This window comes from Chelonia mydas, chromosome 1, assembly GCF_015237465.2.
Source record: "Chelonia mydas isolate rCheMyd1 chromosome 1, rCheMyd1.pri.v2, whole genome shotgun sequence".
NCBI classification, from domain to species: domain Eukaryota; kingdom Metazoa; phylum Chordata; order Testudines; family Cheloniidae; genus Chelonia; species Chelonia mydas.
The window spans coordinates 123,082,770-123,102,509 of NC_057849.1; the positions used below are offsets into that span (position 1 = coordinate 123,082,770).

The following is a 19,740-nucleotide window of genomic DNA, read 5'->3' on the forward strand; positions in this document are numbered from 1 at the left end:
GGAGGTGTGGGGTGCAGGCTCTGGGAGGGAGTTGGGGTGCAGGAGGGGGCTCATGGCTGGGGCAGGGGGTTGGGGTGCTGGAGAGGGTGTGGGCTCTGGGCTGGGCAGTGGGGCGGAGGGGTTTGGAGTGTGGCAGGGGGCTCCGGGCTGAGCCTGGGGCACGGGGTTGGGATGCAGGAGTGGGTGCAGGCTCTGGGAGGGAGTTTGGGTGCATTAGCAGGATCAGGGCTGGGGCAGGGAGCTGGAGTGCAGGAGGGGTTTCAGGGTGCAGTCTCTGGCTAGGCAGTGGTTACCTCGGGCGGCTCCTGATAAGCAATCGGCATGTCTGGCTTCTAGGCTCAGGGGAGCCCAGGTGGTTTGGTATGCTGCCCTGCCTGCAGGCACTGCCCCTGCAGCTCTCATTGGCCACGGTTCCTGGCCAATGGGAGCTGTGGAGTTGGCACTCGGGGTTGGGGCAGTGTGCAGAGACCCCCGGCTGCCCCTGCACCTAGGAGCTAGAGGGCCATGCCGGCCGCTTCTGGGAGCTGTGTGGACCCAGGGAAGGTAGGGAGCCGGCCTTAGTCCTGCTACGCTGCTGACTGAATTTTTAGGGGCCTAAAATCTCCCAGATTGGCTTCAGTAGCCACCGGAGGACTGAGGCCCATTCTGGGAGATCCCTAGCCAGTCCAGGAAGGTTTGCAACCCTAGCAGCACCCCATGCTATGAGGGGTGAGGATCATGGTGCTTCTCCACTGCTGGAGGTTGAGAGTGGGAGCAGTACAGGAGACAGCACTGGCAATTCTTGCAATAATTCCTGTGATACGTAGAGGGCTTTATCAAAGCCCCAGCACCCGGAGTCACGTTATCAGTGGTGGCACTCAGCATAAAGAGACTGAGCAATTGGCAAGGCCCCTCACAGCTCAAAGAGCCCTAGGGTTGCCAACTTTCTAATTGCACAAAACTAACACCCTTGCCCGCCCCTAACCTGCCCCTTCTCTGAGTCCCAACCCCCAATCACACCATTCCCCTTCCCTCTGTCGCTTGCTCTCCCAGACCTTCACTCACTTTCACCAGGCTGGGGCAGGGGATTGGAGCACTGGAGGGGGTGAGGACTCGGGCTAGGGGTGCAGGCTTTGGGCTGGGGCCACAAATGAGGGGTTCAGAGTGCGGGAGGGGGCTCAGGGCTGGGGTCAAGGGTTCGGAGTGCAGCAGGGGGCTCAGTGCTGGGGTAGAGGGTTGGGGTACTGGAGCGGGTGCAGGCTCAGCGAGGGAGTTAGGGTTCAGGAGGGGGCTCAGTGCTGGAGCATGGGGTTGGGGTGGAGGAGGGGATATGGGGTGCAGGCTCTGGCCAGGTGGTGCTTATCTCGGGCAGCTCCCAGAAGTGGCCGGCATGTCTGGTTCCTAGGCTCAGGGGCAGCCAGGCAGCTCTGTATGCTGCCCACGCCGCCCCCACAGCTCCCATTGGCCACGGTTCCCAGCCAATGGGAGCTGCGGAGCCGGCGGTTGGGGCAGGGGCAGCACGCGGAGCCCCCTGGCTACCACTACACGTAGCAGCCAGAGGCGGGACATGCCGCTGCTTCCCGGAGCCACAGGGAGCCTGTCAACCCTACGGGCCCCGACGTAATATTGCTGCCCCAAATCCCCTCCATTGGATGGAGCCAGGCCTGGGTCACGCCGCTGCGCTAGTCCCACTGGGGCCGACTCCCGCCGAGCCGCAAAAGGCGGCGCTGCCATCGCCTCTCCGCCCGCCAGGGGGCGCGCGGCCGCATTCCGCGCCGGGCTCGCGCGGTTCTTTTTTTCCCCTTCCTGGAACCATAGACGCGGAGGAGCGGCCTAGCCCGGCCACTTCCAGGACGCTCTGGAATCGCTCGCCCCCACCCATCTCCTTCCCGCTGGTTGAGCCAACCAGGAAGCGGAAGTTCGGCCGCAGGGGTTTGTGGGACGCCGGGGAGCGGGGCGGCTGTTCTGTTTTCTTTTGCGTCCGATGCCGCCGGCGGCGGCCGCGGTTTGGAGGCCAGAGACCGACGTGGCGGGTGAGTCAGTCCCGGGGGCGGCGGGGGCCGCGGCTCGTGAGCCTCCCGCTCGGGGGCGGGCCGGGGAGCGCAGAGACCTGCCCGGGGTTAGATGTGACCTTTGACCCCCGTAAATATTCGCAACCCCCGGACTGTGGATCCGCCGCACGGGCGGGGCGGGCGGGGCAGAGTTGGGCGAGCGCCCCCGCTCGGTGCCCGGCGCTCCGCGGCCAGGGGCTCCCCAGGCGGCGGGGGGCGGGGGGAAGCGGCCGCCGCCGCTGACCGAGGCTGCGCCCGGGGCCGGCCTGCGCAGCCCGCGGGGGCGCGTTTCAGCTGCCTGCGCAGCGCGAGGTTATTTTAAAGCTGTGGACGGGTTGTGTCTGTCGGCTGAAACTGCCACCGTCGTGCAGAATTCTTGCGGGGCCGGGGGAGACTCCGACACCAAGCCCCTGCTGACCGGCTCGCTGGCGATTCAAAAAGTTAAAGCTTCTGTAATGGTTTAAAAAGACACATTTTCTACAGCACGTGTCAAAATGTGCAAAGTAATTAGCTGTGAAACAAACTCTAATAAGGAGCCTGCCTTAGCCCCGGGGCGCTGCTGCCCAGACTTTTAACAGCCCAGTCAGTGCTGCTGTCCGGAGCTGCCAGGGTCCCTTTTCGTCCGGATGATCCCATCGAAAACTGGACACTTGGCAACCCTACAGGGTCCTGATGTAATATTTCCATTGGATCATATGAACTGGAACCATAAACTCACTGAACATTAAATCCCACCAAATGAGGGTAGGTCCAGCCTCATCATCGTATCCACTCATTATACTCAACACCTGAACATAGCCATTATATGGACAACATACCCCATAGCTCAATGTCTGTACTTTGACCCGTTAAACTTTTACCCCCAATCGGGGAGATTGCAGATTATGTATTCCTTATGCCACCTGCTCCTAAACCGAATTTCGCACCCCTTGATAATCTGTACCTTATTCCCTGATAACCAGAAACTTCTATGCCTATACTCTGTACCGTTTACTTTTTACTTCAACATTATCTTAATAAAATTACTGCTCCAAATTCCCTTCATTTTACTTACCCTGGCCTGTGTCACGTGTGCTAGTGCCACTGGGGACCCAACACCTGATAGGTTCTCAGTTAGCATTTTTCTTATTTTGCCTGTCTGTACATTTATCTTATTATCGATGGAAATATTTTTTCATAGGTATGTGTGCGCAAGGTGAAATAGATGTTTGACATTTACTGATAAAATTCAACTTTTCCCCAGTCTGTTTATATGTTATGAATTATAATGGTTGTGTTTGTAAATCTCTGGCATATCTGTGGGTGGTTATATGTATGAGCTCTCTCTTTAAAATTATCTTATGCTGTAGCTAAAACTCATAAATGTGATTTTAGAAAGAATGTTCTGTTGCCTGTTAATTACACCAACCCTTCTCCCCTCCCCCATTTGTGGCCCTAGTAAGCAAATGGGGATTTGTGTTGATGATTACCATCATGGAGAGGGGACCTCACTGTGTTAAAGTTGCACCTTGTGTAGTTTGTTCAGGTCTGAGCAAGAGTTATAAGACTAATTCTTCCCTATAAATGGATGTCTGTTTTTTTTTCCTTTCAGAATAAAGTCATCTAGTTGAGGATATGGAATTCTTCTTCAAGGCTGGACTGCTGCAGTATAACTGTTGCGAGTTGACACTCTAGTAATTCTGCTCATGTTAACACTGCTCATGTTAACACTAATAACTTCCACAGTGCTTCCTCTCGAAGCCTAGCTTTTTGTTGAGCCATTGAGTATCAAACCACACTTATTCATATCATCAGCTTTTCAGTTTCTCTGTGGACATAACTGTACTGCTTATGACTGTAGTATGTAAGTCTTGGAACGGAATTCATATATTGTGATGGTTAGAAAACAGTTTATAATGGCAATGCTGTTAATTTTAAATTTCCTAATTAACTCTCATGCCAAGAATCAATGGTTTTACTTGGTAACGTTTAAGTCTCAGAACCGGTCAATTATTTACAGATAAGGACCACGTTCCTCAGTTAGTGTCTCCTACAAGTTAACTGAGTAAATATTTTTCTTACTGGTTTTATACTTCTTTTTTTGTGCTATGGCGGCTGCTACAATAGTGCATGATGCATCAGAAGCAGTAGAGCTCTGTGCTTCCTATGGCTTATACCTTAAACCCATTACAAAAATGTCTATCAGCGTAGCACTTCCTCAGCTGAAGCAACCAGGAAAATCCATTTCCAATTGGGAAGTGATGGAAAGACTAAAGGGAATGGTGCAAACTCATCAGTTTTCCACACTACGGATTTCCAAAAGCACCATGGATTTCATCCGTTTTGAAGGAGAAGTTGAAAACAAGAGTTTGGTTAAGTCCTTTCTAGCATGCCTTGATGGCAAAACAATAAAACTTAGTGGTTTCTCTGACATTTTAAAAGTTCGTGCTGCAGAATATAAAGTTGACTTTCCTACTAGACATGACTGGGACTCCTTTTTCCGTGATGCGAAAGATATGAACGAAACTTTGCCAGGGGAGAGACCAGACACCATTCACTTAGAGGGGTTACCTTGCAAATGGTTTGCACTGAAGGACTCTGGCTCAGAAAAACCAAGTGAAGAAGTCCTTATAAAAGTATTTAAGAAATTTGGGGAAATACGTAATGTGGACATACCCATGCTGGACCCATATAGAGAAGAAATGACTGGTAGAAACTTTCACACCTTCAGTTTTGGAGGCCATTTGAATTTTGAAGCTTACGTTCAATATCGTGAGTATGTAGGTTTCATCAAGGCCATGAATGCCCTGCGAGGGATGAAACTGATGTACAAAGGTGATGATGGCAAAGCAGTGGCTTGCAATGTAAAGGTGAGGAACTGCGGTGTTATTTTGTAATAGACCTTAAGGGGAAAAAATACTGTTGAATGTCCTTTCCATGTACGTTAAATTCTACAGTTGCATTTTATTCTGATATCAAGTCAGATTGTTGATGAAGTGACAGCATAAAACAGTCTCTTGCAACATCCATAGTGGAATTTCAAAAGTAAGGTGTGATAGGGAGGTAGAATGTAATACACAAAATCCTGTACCAAATTAAAAAAAATCTTAACATTGGCATATCTCTTGGGCTAGGAGTAACACAATGACGGGAGCTAAATATGTGAACTAGGAACTATATGTTCCATTCTATGCATTCGATGAAGTGGGCTCTAGCCCACGATAGCTTATGCTCAAATAAATTTGTTAGACTCGAAGGTGCCACAAGTACTCCTATTGTCTTTGAACTAGGTCTGTGTTCTAAATGCCACATTTAATTTCTTAAACAACCAAACAAGCTGTGTTTGTAAATATTAACCCACCTCCCCTGGGTCTTATTTTAATATTCCAGCACCATGAGTAATTTCAAACAGCCATAATTTTATCTTTAAATCAACCTTTTAGAGGTGGATTTTCTCCTCTCTCCACTGCTCCACCAAAATGTGAAAAAAATACTTTGTCGTGAGGCTCCAGGACATTCAAGATTAATTCTTGCACCAGAAATAGCTTTACTGTACAAAAATATCACAACGTTAAAGTCTCTTTACTCATGGGCTATAGGGTTAGAAATGGGAACTTTCCAGCTTCCCGGAGGAATATACATTTAACTATCATTAGCCCTGGAAGACCTGGAGTTACTGGTCATGACTTCTTTGTGTGTAGAAAAGTAAACTAAACTAGGTTTTTAAATGAGATTTTAAGAGGTTTTTAATGGTCCCTCTGAACCCTGTAATATTGGATTGACGGTGACTAAGATGTCTAGTATTACAGGCAGTGGTGTGTCAGAGAGAGAGAGTCCTAATAAAATATATAAACTCTCTAAAATAGTTTTCCTGTAACAGGAGGCATATACAGGAGACATAAGTGTGGTAGATGGGCTTTATTGGCACCCATTTAGGTTGTCATAGACTTTAAGGCTGGAAGGGACCATCATGATCATCTAGTCTGACCTCGCACATTGCAGGCCACAGAACCTCGCTCACCCATCCTCTAATAGACCGATAACCTCTGTCTGAAGTACTGAAGTTCTCAAATCATTATTTAAAGAGTTCAAGTTACAGAGACTCCACCATTTACACTAGTTTAAATCTGCAAATGACCCATGCCCTGCACGACAGAGGAAGGCAGAACCCGCCCTGGCAATCTCTGCCAATCTCATTTGAGGAAAAATACCTTTACAACCCCAAATATGGTGATCAGTTGGACCCTGAGCATGTGGGCAAGACCAATCAGCCAGAAACCTGGGTAAGAATTCTCTATAGTAACTGAGAGCCACCCCCATCTAATGTCCCATTCCGTCCTTTCAGGATATTTGCTACTAGCAGTTGCAGATGGTGCACATGCCATTGTAGGCAATCTTACCATACCATCTCCATAAACTTACGAGCTCAGTCTTGAGGCCAGTTAGGTATTTTGCCCTCACTGCTCCCCTTGGAAGGCTGTTCCAGAACTTCACTCCTCTGATAGTTAAATACCTTTGTCTAATTTCAAGCCTAAACTTGTCAGTGGCCAGTTTATATCTATTTGTTCTTATGTCAATGTTGGCGCTTAACTTAAATTATTTCCCTACCTCTCTGGTATTTATCCCTCTGATATATTTATAGAAAGCAATCATATGTCCCCTCAGTCTTCCTTTGGTTAGGCTAAACAAGCCAAGCTCTTTGAGTCTCCTCTCGTAAAGTAGGTTTCCATTCCTCTGATCATCCTAGTAGCCCTTCTCTGTACCTGGTACAGTATCTTTCTTAGGGTAGGTCTACACTACGGGGCTAAGTTGACCTAAGTTATGCAACGTACCTTAGGTTGACTTATTGCGGTATCTACACCGCACTGGGTCGATGGGAAAAACTCTCCCGTCGACTTACCTTATGCTTCTCATTCCAGTGGAGTACCAGAGTTGACGGGAGAGCACTCGGTGGTCAATTTATTTAGTCTTCAGTAGGCCTGCTAAATCGACCCCTGGTGGATCGATTGCTGCATGTCGATCCCTGTGTAAGTGGAGACAATCCCTTAGGCATGGGAGACCAGAGTTGCACACAGTATTCTGGATGAGGTCTAACTAATACTTTGTATAATGATACTAATACTTCTCTAGCTCTACTGGAAATACCTTGCCTGATGCATCCTCTTGCATTAGCCTTTTTCGCTGCTGCATCACATCGGGAGCTCATAGTCTTCCTGTGATCAATCAAAACACCCAGGCCTTTTTCCTCCTCTCTCACTTCCAACGGGCAGGTCATCCATGCATAAATGGATCTGGAGAAAGGGGTAAACAATAAGGTGGCAAAGTTTGCAGATGATACTAAACTGCTCAAGATAGTTAAGACCAAAGCAGACTGTGAAGAACTTCAAAAAGATCTCACAAAACTAAGTGATTGGGCAACAACATGGCAAATGAAATTTAATGTGGATCAAGGTAAAGTAATGCACATCGGAAAAAATAATCCCAATTATACATACAATATGATGGGAGCTAATTTAGCTACAACTAATCCGGAGAAAGATCTTGGAGTCATCATGGATAGTTCTCTGAAGACGTCCACGCAATGTGCAGCTGCAGTCAAAAAAGCAAACGGGATGTTAGGAGTCATTAAAAAAGGGATAGAGAATAAGATGGAGAATATCTTATTTCCCTTGTATAAATCCATGGTATGCCCACATCTTGAATACTGCGTACAGATGTGGTCCCCTCATCTCAAAAAAGATATACTGGCATTAGAAAAGGTTCAGAGAAGGACAACTAAAATGATTAGGGGTTTGGAATGGGTCCCATATGAGGAGAGATTAAAGAGGCTAGGACTTTTCAGTTTGGAAAAGAGGAGACTAAGGGGGGATATGATAGAGTTTTATATAAGATTATGAGTGGTGTGGAGAAAGTGAATAAGGAAAAGTTATTTACTTGTTTCCATAATATAAGAACTAGGGGCCATCAAATGAAATCAATGGGCAGCAGGTTTAAAACAAATCAAAGGAAGTTCTTCTTCACTCAGTGCACAGTCAACCTGTGGAACTCCTTGCCTGAGGAGGTTGTGAAGGCTAGGACTATAACTGGGTTTAAAAGAGACCTGGACAAATTCATGGAGGTTAAGTTCATTAATGGCTATTAGCCAGGATGGGTAAGGAATGGTGTCCCTAGCCTCTGTTTGTCAGAAGGTGGAGATGGATGGCAGGAGAGAGATCACTTGATCATTACCTGTTAGGTTGACTCCCTCTGGGGCACCTGGCATTGGCCACTGTCAGTAGACAGGATAATGGGCTGGATGGACCTTTGGTCTGACCCAGTATGGCCATTCTTATGTTCTTAGGTAAGTCCCCAGGTTACAGTAAAAATTCTTGTTAGTCCCTAAGTGCATGATCTTGCACTTTGCACTGTTAAATTGATCCCATTTCTATTACTCCAGTTTTCAAGGTCCAGTTTACCTTTTGTAAAATCATGTTGTATTTTATCCCAATTAAAGTTTACCTCTAGGTCCTTAACTACTTTCTCTTTCAAAATGTGTTCCAACACCTTGCATATAATTGAGATCAAACTACCTGGCTTGTAATTTCCTGCATCACTTTTTTTGCCTTTCTTAAAAATAGGTACTATATTACAATTCTCCAGGCATAGAATATGAACCCTGAGTGTATGGGTTCATTAAAAATCCCTTTTATTGGGCTTCCAATTTCATGTGACAGTTCCTTCAATATTCTTGGATGGAGATTATCCAGGCCCCTCCATCTGGTCCCATTAAGCTGTTTGATCTTGGCTTCATTAATTTCTACTTCCATATCCTCATTTCCATTAGCCACCCCACCACTACCCCTAAACTCTTCATTACAATTATTTAAAAACTGAGATAAAGTATTCATTTAGGTGTTGGGCCATGCCTGTATTATCTTTAACCCCCCCCACATGGTCAGTGCTTAGTGGTCCCAATTCTTTTTTTCCTTGATTTCTTATTTATATGACTATAGAACCTTTTGCTACCAGTTTTAATTTCATTTGCAGTGTCCAACTCTGCTTGGATTTTGGTCTTTCTCACTTTTCCCCCTATACTTTCTGACCTCCAATACTTAGCTTTCCTTCCTGATCCAGCCCATCTTCTGTTCCTTGTAGGCGTCCTGCCTTTTCGTAATAACCTTTTGAGATGCTTGTTCATCCTGTTTGGTCTGCCACCGTTCACTACAATTTTTTTCCCCCTTGCTTGTGATGCAGGCTTCAGATAGCTTCTGCAACTTTTCCAAGCCTCCTGCACATTCAGATCCTTGAGTTTTCAGCCTAGTCCACTTCCTTTAATTTTTTAAAGTTTGCCCTTTTGCAATGAAGGACCCTAGTTGCAGATCTATTTTTGTTTATCCTTCCATTTAGTTTAAACTGAATTAGCTCATGCTCACTCAAACCAAGGTTGTCCCCTACAACCAGTTCTTCTCACTATTCACCATTAGCAAATTTAAAATGGAATTACCTCTTGTTGGTTTGGTGACTATTTGGTGAAGAAATCTGTCAGCTATCACATCCAGGAAAATGTGGGCCCTGCCATTATTAGTAGCATTTGTCCTCCAATATATATCTGGGAAATTAGTCTCCCATAATCACACAATTCCCGGTAGTACTTATTTCATTAAAAATATTAAGGAGGTCTCTATTCATATCCAGATCAGATCCTGGGGGTGTGTCGCATACCCCAAGTGCTATCCCTGGGGACCATCTGGTCACTTTTTTTCTCCAAGTGGTTTGGCTCAAATGGACTCTTGTTTTATCCATTCCGTCACTTCTGATTTCTTTACAGTTTACCTCCTAAGTAATATACAATGCTACTTCACCACCTTTATCTTTATTTCTGTCTTTCCTGAACAGCACATTCCCTTCAATCCCTGTACTCCAGTCATGACTACAATTCTACCATGTTTCTGTTGTCCCTATAATATCTGATTTCACTTCCTGCACCATTAGTTCTAGTACCTCCATTTTGTTACCCAGGCTCATTGCATTGGTGTACAAACATCTTAGTTGTTTCTGCTTGTCTGTGCCCAGATTCCTCACCCAGTCGGGTACAGTCATTCTACTGTCAGCAGATAGATAGGTGATTCTATTGTCATTGTCATTATCTTTTCTCTTGATGTCCATTCTCCTACTCTTTCTCCATTGCTGTATCCTCTTTCTTGATTTTCCTCCTGCTCAATATTAGTATTAGGCATGGATATTACATGAGCATCTCCCAACCGTATCCCCAGATTCCTAGTTTAAATCTTTTAATCAGTTGTGCCAGCCTCCATCCCAGAAATCTATTTCCCTGCCTATTCAAGTAGAGGGCATTCCATGAGAACAGTCCTCTGTCCATGAATGACTCCCAGTGGTTCAGCATTCCAGAGCCCTCCTTGTAGCACAGCCTAAGCCATCTGTTGATCATCGTAATCTTGTCTCGCCTTCGTTCTCCTCTTCTAGGGACAGGCAGAATCCTACTGAAGATCACCTCAGCCTCCGTTTCCTTAAGTGTCTTCTCCATAGTTTCCTTTGATGCATTCCCCTGAGAATCTAGCATTATAATTTGTTCCCATGTGAATGACAATGAGTGGATTCTTTCCTGCTTCCATTAGGATCCTTTTTGCCTAAGGTCCACATCCTGTATCTTAGCACCCAACAGATATGTCCTGGGGTCAACTCTCTGCATATGGTGCCTCTTTCTGGTTGCCGTGCGGATTAGCTCTTTCCAGGTCTGAGGCCCCCTTCTGCTACTCACTGCATGCCCTGCTGCTGCTCTCCTGCTCTCTCTCACTCTGTGCAACCCAGGATGCTCCCTCTTTGTGACTTGGGCCTCTGGCCAGATCACTATGCATGTTTCCCCCTTCTGGAGTATCAATTTCCTTACCAGCAGTTTTAGGCAGTCTTCTCATTCACTGCCCCTATGGTGCCACGTCCCCTGTGGCTGGTAGGGGAACTTCGGTCCACCTCTGGGTCTGGAACTTCTGGGTTCCAGCTGAGGGATCCTCTAATCAGTAGCAAAGTCTTCATCATCCTGAACCTTTTTGCTTTTTCCCTGAACCTTTCCTAATCATGGCTCCCTCATCTCTGGATTTGCTAGCACAATCTCCCTTCTTACATTGAGTAACTGCAAACTAATTTCTGTTGTCCCGAACACACCTCTCTTGTCCCAGGGAGTGACTGCAGCCTATTTACCTGCAGTCCCTTTCCGCTATCAACTCCTTGGCATTATATATGCCCTGCCTGTTCCTGCACAAGTGAGCTTCCACTAATTAAGGCTTTCCGCTCAGCTTTAATTCCCCCATCTTGCAGCCTGATTGGTTAATTGTCCCCTCTGGCCTACATTAACCTATTCAGCGTGAGTGCGGGGAGCATACCCCATCACAGGACAGAGCACCTTTCTCTTCTCCAGATCAGCTCTGATTATCTAATTGCTTTGTGTCTGCGTGGCCTGTACATCTCAGATTTACCCATAAAACTCTTTAAGACCACAGTGCCAGTGTATTTGTGTGTGTGTGTATATATTTACGAATACAAGTCACATGCTGAACTTAAACTATATATTTGTTCAGCACATTCCTAGGAAAACTAAAGAAAATTAAACTTTTAAAATACAGTTCCTTTTTAAAGAGGGGTAACAAGATACAACATTAAAATAAAATAAAAAAGGAGCAAACATCTGTAGAATGAAAATAAATTCAATTTATACAACTGAGCAGACATCTGAATTGTATTTGAAGTGCAGATATAAGCAAAATTTATGAAAAATTTGTTGCATTGTGTGATCTCAACCCATTTTTAAACTGTACTTGAAAATTTAATAAAAATATATTTCCATGATACCTGAAAATCTGGCATATTTATCTTACTGCTTCTGTCACGATAAAAAGCTTGTTTTTGCAGCCACTGCTCATCAATTAGAATAACAAGGCTATTATTACAAATTTGATAGGCCATACTATCAGATAACAGATATGTCATGGGTATATGATGTCTACAGAGACAAGAGCCAAATTTTTAAGTATTAATTTGATGGCTATATAATGAGGTATAATATTCTCCTACTTTGCAGTTATAGGGGATTGATGTTCAGAAGACTGTTTAAAATTGAAATTTATTATTTTAGGTTAAGCTCACTAGGATTCACTTTTTCAAATCACAAATACCAGTACTACTTTTGAATAGAAAAACATGAATAAATTCAATTTCATACAGAATCTAAATTCCTGGAGCACAAGAAAATAGTATTTAGTTTTCTTTTTTTAATTTGGCTTAGTAAGATTTGCTTTGACATGTTTTAAGTAGGGAGCCATGCACTTACGATTTGATAATTGAGTAAAATGTGGGCTTTGTTCTGAAAAGCAAGTCAGAAAGTATCCCGTAAGGTTCCTGGAAAAAGTTTGAATGTGTTGGAGCTACACATTGAATTGTTTGTATACTTCTTACTGGATAAATCCCCAGACTCATGAGTAAAATATTTTTACTTTTTCTCACATGACAAGACTTGCAAGAACAAGCATAAAAAAATCCAAAAGTCCCCAAACGTTAGTTTTCAGGATGAAGTGAAAGCAAAGCTGACACTTAAATGTACTAGATTAGAATTGTTTTTTAACCTCTTAAACTCATTGTTTCTTAATTGTGCTCTGTAAAGGTTTCCTTTGACTCAACAAAACACCTGAGTGATGCATCAATTAAGAAACGGCAGCTTGAACGGCAAAAGCTTCAAGAGCTTGAACAACAAAGAGAGGAACAAAAACGCAGAGAGAAAGAAGCTGAAGAGAAAAAAAAGGAGGAGGAAAGGTAAATCTAATTTATCTACATTTTTTAATTTTAATGATAAAATACAATAAAACTGCATTTCCTTCCCCTTATCTCCCTCGCATTAGGAATGAATGAATGAGCAATTGGACTAAATTTCAGTCTCTTGCAGGGCTAAAACTTTGGGTCCCCACATTTCTTCATTCCATTCAAAATTAGGAATGTTTAATTTGATCATATTATAACTTCACTTTTATATACAGTTAGAACTTCAGATTTACAAACACCAGAGTTACAAACTGACCAATCAACTACTCATCTCAGAAGTACACAATGAGGCAGCAACAGAGACCCTCCCCCCGCCCAAAGAAGGCAAATACAGTACAGTACTACATTAAATGTAAACTACTACAAAAGTAAAGGGAAAGCAGCATTTTTCTTGTGCATAATAAAGTTTCAAAGCTGTATTAAGTCAATGTTCAGTTGTAAACTTTTGAAAGAACCACCATAACGGTTTGTTCAGAGTTACGAACAACCTCTGTTTTTCACTCTGTTTGTTACTCTGAGGTTTTACTGTACTTTTTGTTTCTCATGCTGCACTAGCAATCATATTTCTAACCCAGAAAAAGTTAATTTATGGGCAAGATCTTTCCACATACAGAAACAAAAATCCAATCTTATGTTAAAACTGACATATGCAATCAGTTACAAAGTGTTTTGACTAGTTCAGTGAAGATATTAAATGGTCTTTAAGTCTGGTATTGACTCAAAATATATTGTTAGCTTTAACTATTCAGTCTTCTAAATCAGAGTCCCATTTTTTTCCCTGGAGACTCTTCACAGAATTCTCCAAACATAATATTAAAATCTCTTTATCTTGGAACTCTCTACTATTAAACGTGTTTTGATCACTTACATTAGTGGTGCGAGCAAATCAGATTCCAAATTCTTAATCCTCTTCTAATTTCGAAATACCTTAGTAATAAAAGGCAGAGTTTTTTCAGTTGTTTTAAGAGTTAGTTATGTTTTGCAAATCTTTTGTTTTAAGACCAGTTTTCCTATAAACTATCTTCAACTGGTAGAAACTGTTGCAGATCCTTACTCTACTTGCAGATTTTAATTTTTGATCCTGTGCAATGCAATCTGGAGCTGAGATGACCATCTCTGAAGTTGAAAGTTTGGTAAATTTATTATACCTATAATTTCTTATAATTCTGCATAACGTTATTGTTTCTGGACTATTTTAAAACGTGTTTAAACTAAAATGGATGATTTTGGTAAATATATATACCAATGCTGGTAACAGACTAAAAGCTTTTACTGTTAAAGATAGTGGGTAAACATCTTCACCTTTGAAAATCCTCATTCACATCAAAAGTACTATAGGGCAATTAACAATGGTAAGGTAACGTGTTATGTTTGATTTTCAGTTGTGGTGGGTTTTACATTCCTAGAAGCAGTCATTCCTCTAAGCCCCAGTTGTTGTGTTGCCATTGTTCCTAGAAGACAGCTGACCAGAATGACAACTATGTATTAGTTCTGAGGAAGGAGGGTTCAGGCAGTGAGAGAGCCAAAATAAAGTGAGCTAGTTTGATATTTTGATGGAAAGGTACTTCCTAGAACTGGATAATTGAACTATTTAAACTACAGTGATTTGGTTTAGCTTGGATCATGAAGTTTTTAAAATCTGTTTTCTAGATAGAAAATTGGAAGACCATGTGCTAATTGTACAAGTAAATCATTTTATTGAAATGGCTGTGCTTTAACAAAGCTTGTTGCTTTTTAATGTAGATAGGTTTTTTTTCAGGGATGGGATATAAGTTTTAGAATGTATTACTAGGAAAAAAGTATGTGTATACATACAAATATCTCAGGGATGCCAGGTATATATGGAACATAAATCTGACGGTACCAAATCATTTCAGCGATTGTATGTTAAGGAAGCTGGAGCCCATGCATCAGTGATCTTTTTTTGTCATTTAGATGATAGATAACTCTCAAAGAGCACTGTTCTTCACCCTTTAAAAAAGCAAAACTATTGACTTGAACAGAAATTTTGCCTGAGTAAGGAAGCTAAGTTGTCTAGGTCCATTTACTTTTGTGTGGTTAAAGTACAATTCTTCAGTGGAAGCTGCTGCCTGTTTCTGAAAATCATGCCACTGTTTAGGCACATATTCTCTTGAAAATATTGGCCTTTGCAACTATCTGCACATTTTAAAATTGATATCTGCTCAAAGTTTTTCTTCTGGAGGATGGATTGCCCAGCCAACTGACTCAAAATGACTGTATTTCTAATTTGATCGGTAAAATGCTGTATGATCTTACTTGTGTTGGTTCCTAAAACATCTGATATTTAGATTTTTGCTTATGCCTAGAACTGTCTATCTGATGTCAGTTTGGTTTTGTGTGGGAAGGGAAATGTTTAAAGATGTTCACTGAATGCATATGTGATGTTTCCTACTTCTGTCTAGCTGTCAGCAATCAATAAGACCTGTCTTTCTTGAAAAAAATAACAAAATCCTTTATTTTTAACTTAAATTGTAATACAAGTCAAAATCCAAAATTGTTCTTGTCATAGCTAATGTACAAATTAATCACTCTTAGGAAACAGAAGGAACTTGAAGAACTTGAAAGAGAGAGAAAAAGAGAAGAGAAGTTACGCAAAAGAGAACAGAAACAGAAAGATCGTGAAGTTCGTAGAAACAAAAAGAAACTTGAAAAAATGCAAGCAGAAGAGCAGAAAAAACTGCAAGAGAAAATAAGACTAGAAGAGAGGAAGCTCCTGTTAGCGCAAAGAAATCTTCAGTCCATTAGACTAATTGCAGAACTGCTTAGCAGAGCAAAGGTAACTTTGAAAAGCTGTCTTTTTCATATTATTTCAAGAGCTAACAAAAATGAAAACTGGGAGAGTAAAATTTTAAGTGACTTATGTGTTCATAAGCCAAACCATTTAGCTATTACATGTGCCAGCAGTCACCCCTCTGAATATTGTGGATTGTGAACTCACAAGAGCCTGTCTTGAAGCCATAGGATGTTTGCCTATGCATCTGTTCCCTAGGAAGGCAGGGATGGAGTAAAAAGAGAGCCTGAAATTATTGACCTGAATAACATTGTGCGTCAGGTGAGAAAAGAGGCCTGCTCACTACTTTGAGATCCAAAAAAAGAAATGTGTGGAAACCATGGCATAAAGAACTGAATGGGGACTAAGACAGAGGATTCCAAGTTTTAATTTTGGCTTTGCCACTGCATCACTTGTGGCCTTGAGCAGTTCACTTAACTGCTCTCTTTCCCATTTATTAAGTGGGGATTATTGTGGTTTCTTTTGCTAATGTTTGAAAAGTACTTTTGAAAAAGCAGGTGTAACAATATTACAAAAATACAAATATCTGTTATCCACTGACAGTGACTTGTCAAATCATGTCTGAGTCTGCAGTCGTCAACATTGTTTCCATATGTTCCCTAAACAGGACACAATATTGTCTTAGTTCTTGAAAAAGTTGTAATCGCAGATATTTTGGAGTAATGGCTAATGTTTAGTAACTGTTTTAAGTAAGCAGAAATGCACAGCTTTGTCTCTTGCTGCCATCATACATCAGGGGTGTTTTAATCTGTATATTAGCATAAATGTAGCGTTAACATTTTAACGCAGCATTCCTTTCCATCCATCACATCATCATATGTACATCACATAGTCATTCCTGAGCTCTTGATCCCCATTGAGAGAGAGTCTCACTCCAAGTAAAATAATGCTAAGAGAATTTTTATAAGATTTTCCTTTTTTTAAAAAAATCTAGATTCTTATAGTATGTTCATCACTGTGGTTCATCAGAGTTGTTTAGATACTACTGTGTTGTGCACTGAAGCAATACCTGAGGATATCAGTTATTGCACCATTTTCTGTGGATAGCTGTCTTTCCTTCACGCCTAGGGTAAAACTTGCAAAGGACTGAACTAAGCCTCTTTTGTTTAGGGTCAAAGTAAGGTAAATCTAATATTTAAATCACACAGTATTGCTGATTGTATTAAACATTTACATACTTAACAGAATAAAAACTTCAATTTCTGTAACTTACCTGAAGCATCTAAACCCATTCATTCAATCCTTGAGTTTTGTGACGGCCAACAAAAACACTAATCCCAGTGCTGGTTACTGTAACATTGACACCTGTCCACTGGGAACTGGACTGAGCTCAACTCATTTGATATAGATTCCTGAATAGTTGTTGGATAGTAATGATTTTTGCTCATATTGGGTTCTGACGAGTAACTTGGAGGCGAAAAGTACCAAGTCATATTACCAGTTACTTAAACTGAGCTGGCTGCTTTTTCATTTCAGCTTTATTTGTTGAACAATATCCTTAGTGCACAGAGTTATGTAAATTATTTTTTTTGAAATGGTTCCCTTTTTTTACAGGGTTCCCTTGTATATGAAAAATTCTGATTTCTTTAACAGAGAGATTTTTGGGAGACATAAGCAAATCTATAAACTTTCTTTCTCATTCATTTTCTCCCTCCCCCTGAATGTCTTTCAGGCAGTAAAGCTTCTGGAGCAGGAACATAATGAAGAAAGAGTCCGTCTTCAGGAGTTGGAAGAGAGACGAAGGCTGCAAGAGGCTGAACTCAGACGTGTAGAGGAGGAAAAAGAGAGAGCACTTGGACTGCAAAGAAAAGAGAAAGAGCTAAGGGAGAAGCTATTAAGCAATCTCCTGAGCAAGAAAACAGATGACACACATCAGAGTAAGGAAGAAACTAAAGCATCTCAGTCTGGCCTGTTGAAAACTGTTGTGGGTGGTCCACAGATTGTGTCATCCAGCTGTATAACATCTACCTCGGTACAGTCCATTATGGGTAAACCAAATCAGGCCTATCAGAGGGAAGTAATATCCAATGAAAGTGTGAACTCTCAATCCAAGTATTTAAATGGAAACCTTCACAAGGAAGCTAATGTTAAGGAAAGCAACAAACTTAATTTCAATAGCACCGAAAGCTCTTCTGATAAAAGGAGTTCAGGTGTGCTTTCTTGTATTCCTGCCAATAACCTGCAACACAAGAGTACACCAAGCTATGACCAGAATGCGTGCAGGAAGGACTTATCCTCTGAGCAAGGCAAGTGTAACAAAGAGCCAAGTAAGGGGAGGAGCCATTCATGTAGTGACACAAGTGTTGATAATAGCAAAGATAAAAAGGAAAGGAGCAAACACAGAAGAGACTTGAGTAGTCAAGATGAAAAGTATAGGAAAGAAAGAAGACTCCATAAATACCCTAGCAGAAGTCGCAGCCCTCACCAAAGAAGCTTGAGCCCAGATCGCACCCAGCATAAGAGGGCCTCTAGTAGTGAGAGTAGACAAGATAAAAAAGAGAGAAGTCGTGGTCACAAAAGCTTGGCCAAGAAACGAAAGCACCGAAAGAGATCATTGAATAAGCAGAGAAGTCCTTGGAGTAGGTAATAAAGGAAGTCACCTTCAAAAGAGGCCATTACAGGACAGATCAGGGCCAGAAAGTTCTGAAGTAGGTCTCAACTGTGTGACTACTGCGGGGAAAAGATGAAGTTGCTGTTTGGTGACTTATCTAACTTGAATCTAGTTCATGGAACCAAGATACAGATAACTAGATTTTGATGTTTCTTCATGATCTGTTTTGTCTCCTTTTTTTTACGTTACGACAGTGCTGTAGATATAACCGTATGTGCTTGAGTTTTTACAGTGCTGATAATCAACCTAACTTGGTTTTCATTAGTTTCCATTTTCTGAATCTTTTGATTAGATCACTTAGTTTCTAATGTCTGCAATCACAACATCCTCTGAATTAGGAGAGATATAGGTGTCAGTTATCAGGATTCCAGTCTTGGCAAGTTATTGTGTACAAAATATTTGACTACAAACCGTTCCTTATGCACTCAATGAAAAAACATGTAGCAAAGCAGAATTTTGGCTAATTGAGCCAGGGGGCAGTATTTTTGTATGAAATTTGAAAGTGACCATAATATTGACAGAATATCTTTTAAACTGTGCTGCAATGCCTCCATTGTTCTTTGAGGTGTATTTACTTTGTGGAAACTCACAAGGCCCAAATGATCACTTATATATTTCAGCATTCTTTTCTATTTCAGAATAGTTGCACTATTATGCTTTTAGAACACCAGGAAATATTCAAAAATGGCCAGAAAGCTGCTCTATGTCATGTCTTTAAAATGTTTTGGCTGTTTCTAATTATTTAAAATAGTATGGAAACAGTTAAATTTATGTTTCAAGTACATAAAGATATGTTGTTTTTTGAAAAGGGGCCTTCTTGCTAAATTATTTTTTACTTGCAATGTTCAGATTCAAGGATGCAATTTATCTAGTTAAATAATTTTTATAACATTTTGCTTCTAAAACTGAAGCTCAGGAATCTTAAAACATCTTGTAACGTGAAGGTGAAAGAACAGTTTAGTCTTCATTTTTATGGTAAACTTGAAAAATCTATTTCCAGTAAACCCAAATTGCTGTTTTCATATGTCAGTACATTAAAATTTGCAAAAGTACTATATTAAAACTTGCTTTGTTGTGAGATTTTGTTTTGAAAAAATTATTTGAAGGTGTAGTTCAGTAATGAAATTGACACATCTTTTGAGATATCCCTGTAATTCTCAACTATATTTAATGAGATCACTAACTTTGTAGTGTTCATTTTGGGTCAGAACGTATGATATATGGCTACTTCCTGGAGTCAGTACAAACAATAAGGACACTGGTGTGCAGCCCAGTTACTTCCCCCAACGGGTTGGGTTTCTACCAACCTGCTGTTGCTGAGCTCTGTGTAAGGGGGTTAGATTTTCTAATTAGCCTGTGTCTGCTGAAAACTTTTCACCTTCCCCTAAGTTCAAGCTGCTGAAAAAGAAGGAGCCATTCCCCCAACCCTCTGCATTTTCATTGCCATATGGCTACTGTACCCCACCCCTAGGCTTTTTGAGCCTTCCTTCCTGCTGAATAGC

At 41.9% G+C, this 19,740-nt stretch overlaps 1 protein-coding gene across 2 annotated transcripts; it reads left to right on the forward strand.

The window, feature by feature from the left end:
• The first annotated feature begins 1,672 nt into the window (after window positions 1–1,672).
• AKAP17A (A-kinase anchoring protein 17A) lies at window positions 1,673–19,301 on the forward strand. Of its 2 annotated transcripts, none has more exons than XM_037899621.2 (5): window positions 1,673–2,012; window positions 3,622–4,879; window positions 12,661–12,809; window positions 15,372–15,612; window positions 17,300–19,301. In XM_037899621.2, exons 2-5 carry the CDS (start codon window positions 4,118–4,120, stop codon window positions 18,212–18,214), a joined length of 2,067 nt encoding a protein of 688 aa, XP_037755549.1. In that variant the 5' UTR covers window positions 1,673–2,012; window positions 3,622–4,117; the 3' UTR covers window positions 18,215–19,301. The 2 variants fall into 2 exon arrangements, with proteins under 2 accessions (XP_037755549.1, XP_037755553.1); XM_037899625.2 differs by lacking the exon at window positions 1,673–2,012 and adding an exon at window positions 2,363–2,774.
• The last annotated feature ends 439 nt before the right edge of the window (window positions 19,302–19,740 follow it).

What these genes read in the sequence shown, in the direction of transcription:
- AKAP17A (XM_037899621.2), top strand. Translation starts at nt 4,118, where the DNA reads ATGGCGGCTGCTACAATAGTGCATGATGCATCAGAAGCAGTAGAGCTC. An exon ending in CAGTGGCTTGCAATGTAAAG is followed by an intron (nt 4,880 to 12,660) that starts GTGAGGAACTGC and finishes TGCTCTGTAAAG; the next exon opens with GTTTCCTTTGACTCAACAAA. An exon ending in AAAAAAAAGGAGGAGGAAAG is followed by an intron (nt 12,810 to 15,371) that starts GTAAATCTAATT and finishes AATCACTCTTAG; the next exon opens with GAAACAGAAGGAACTTGAAG.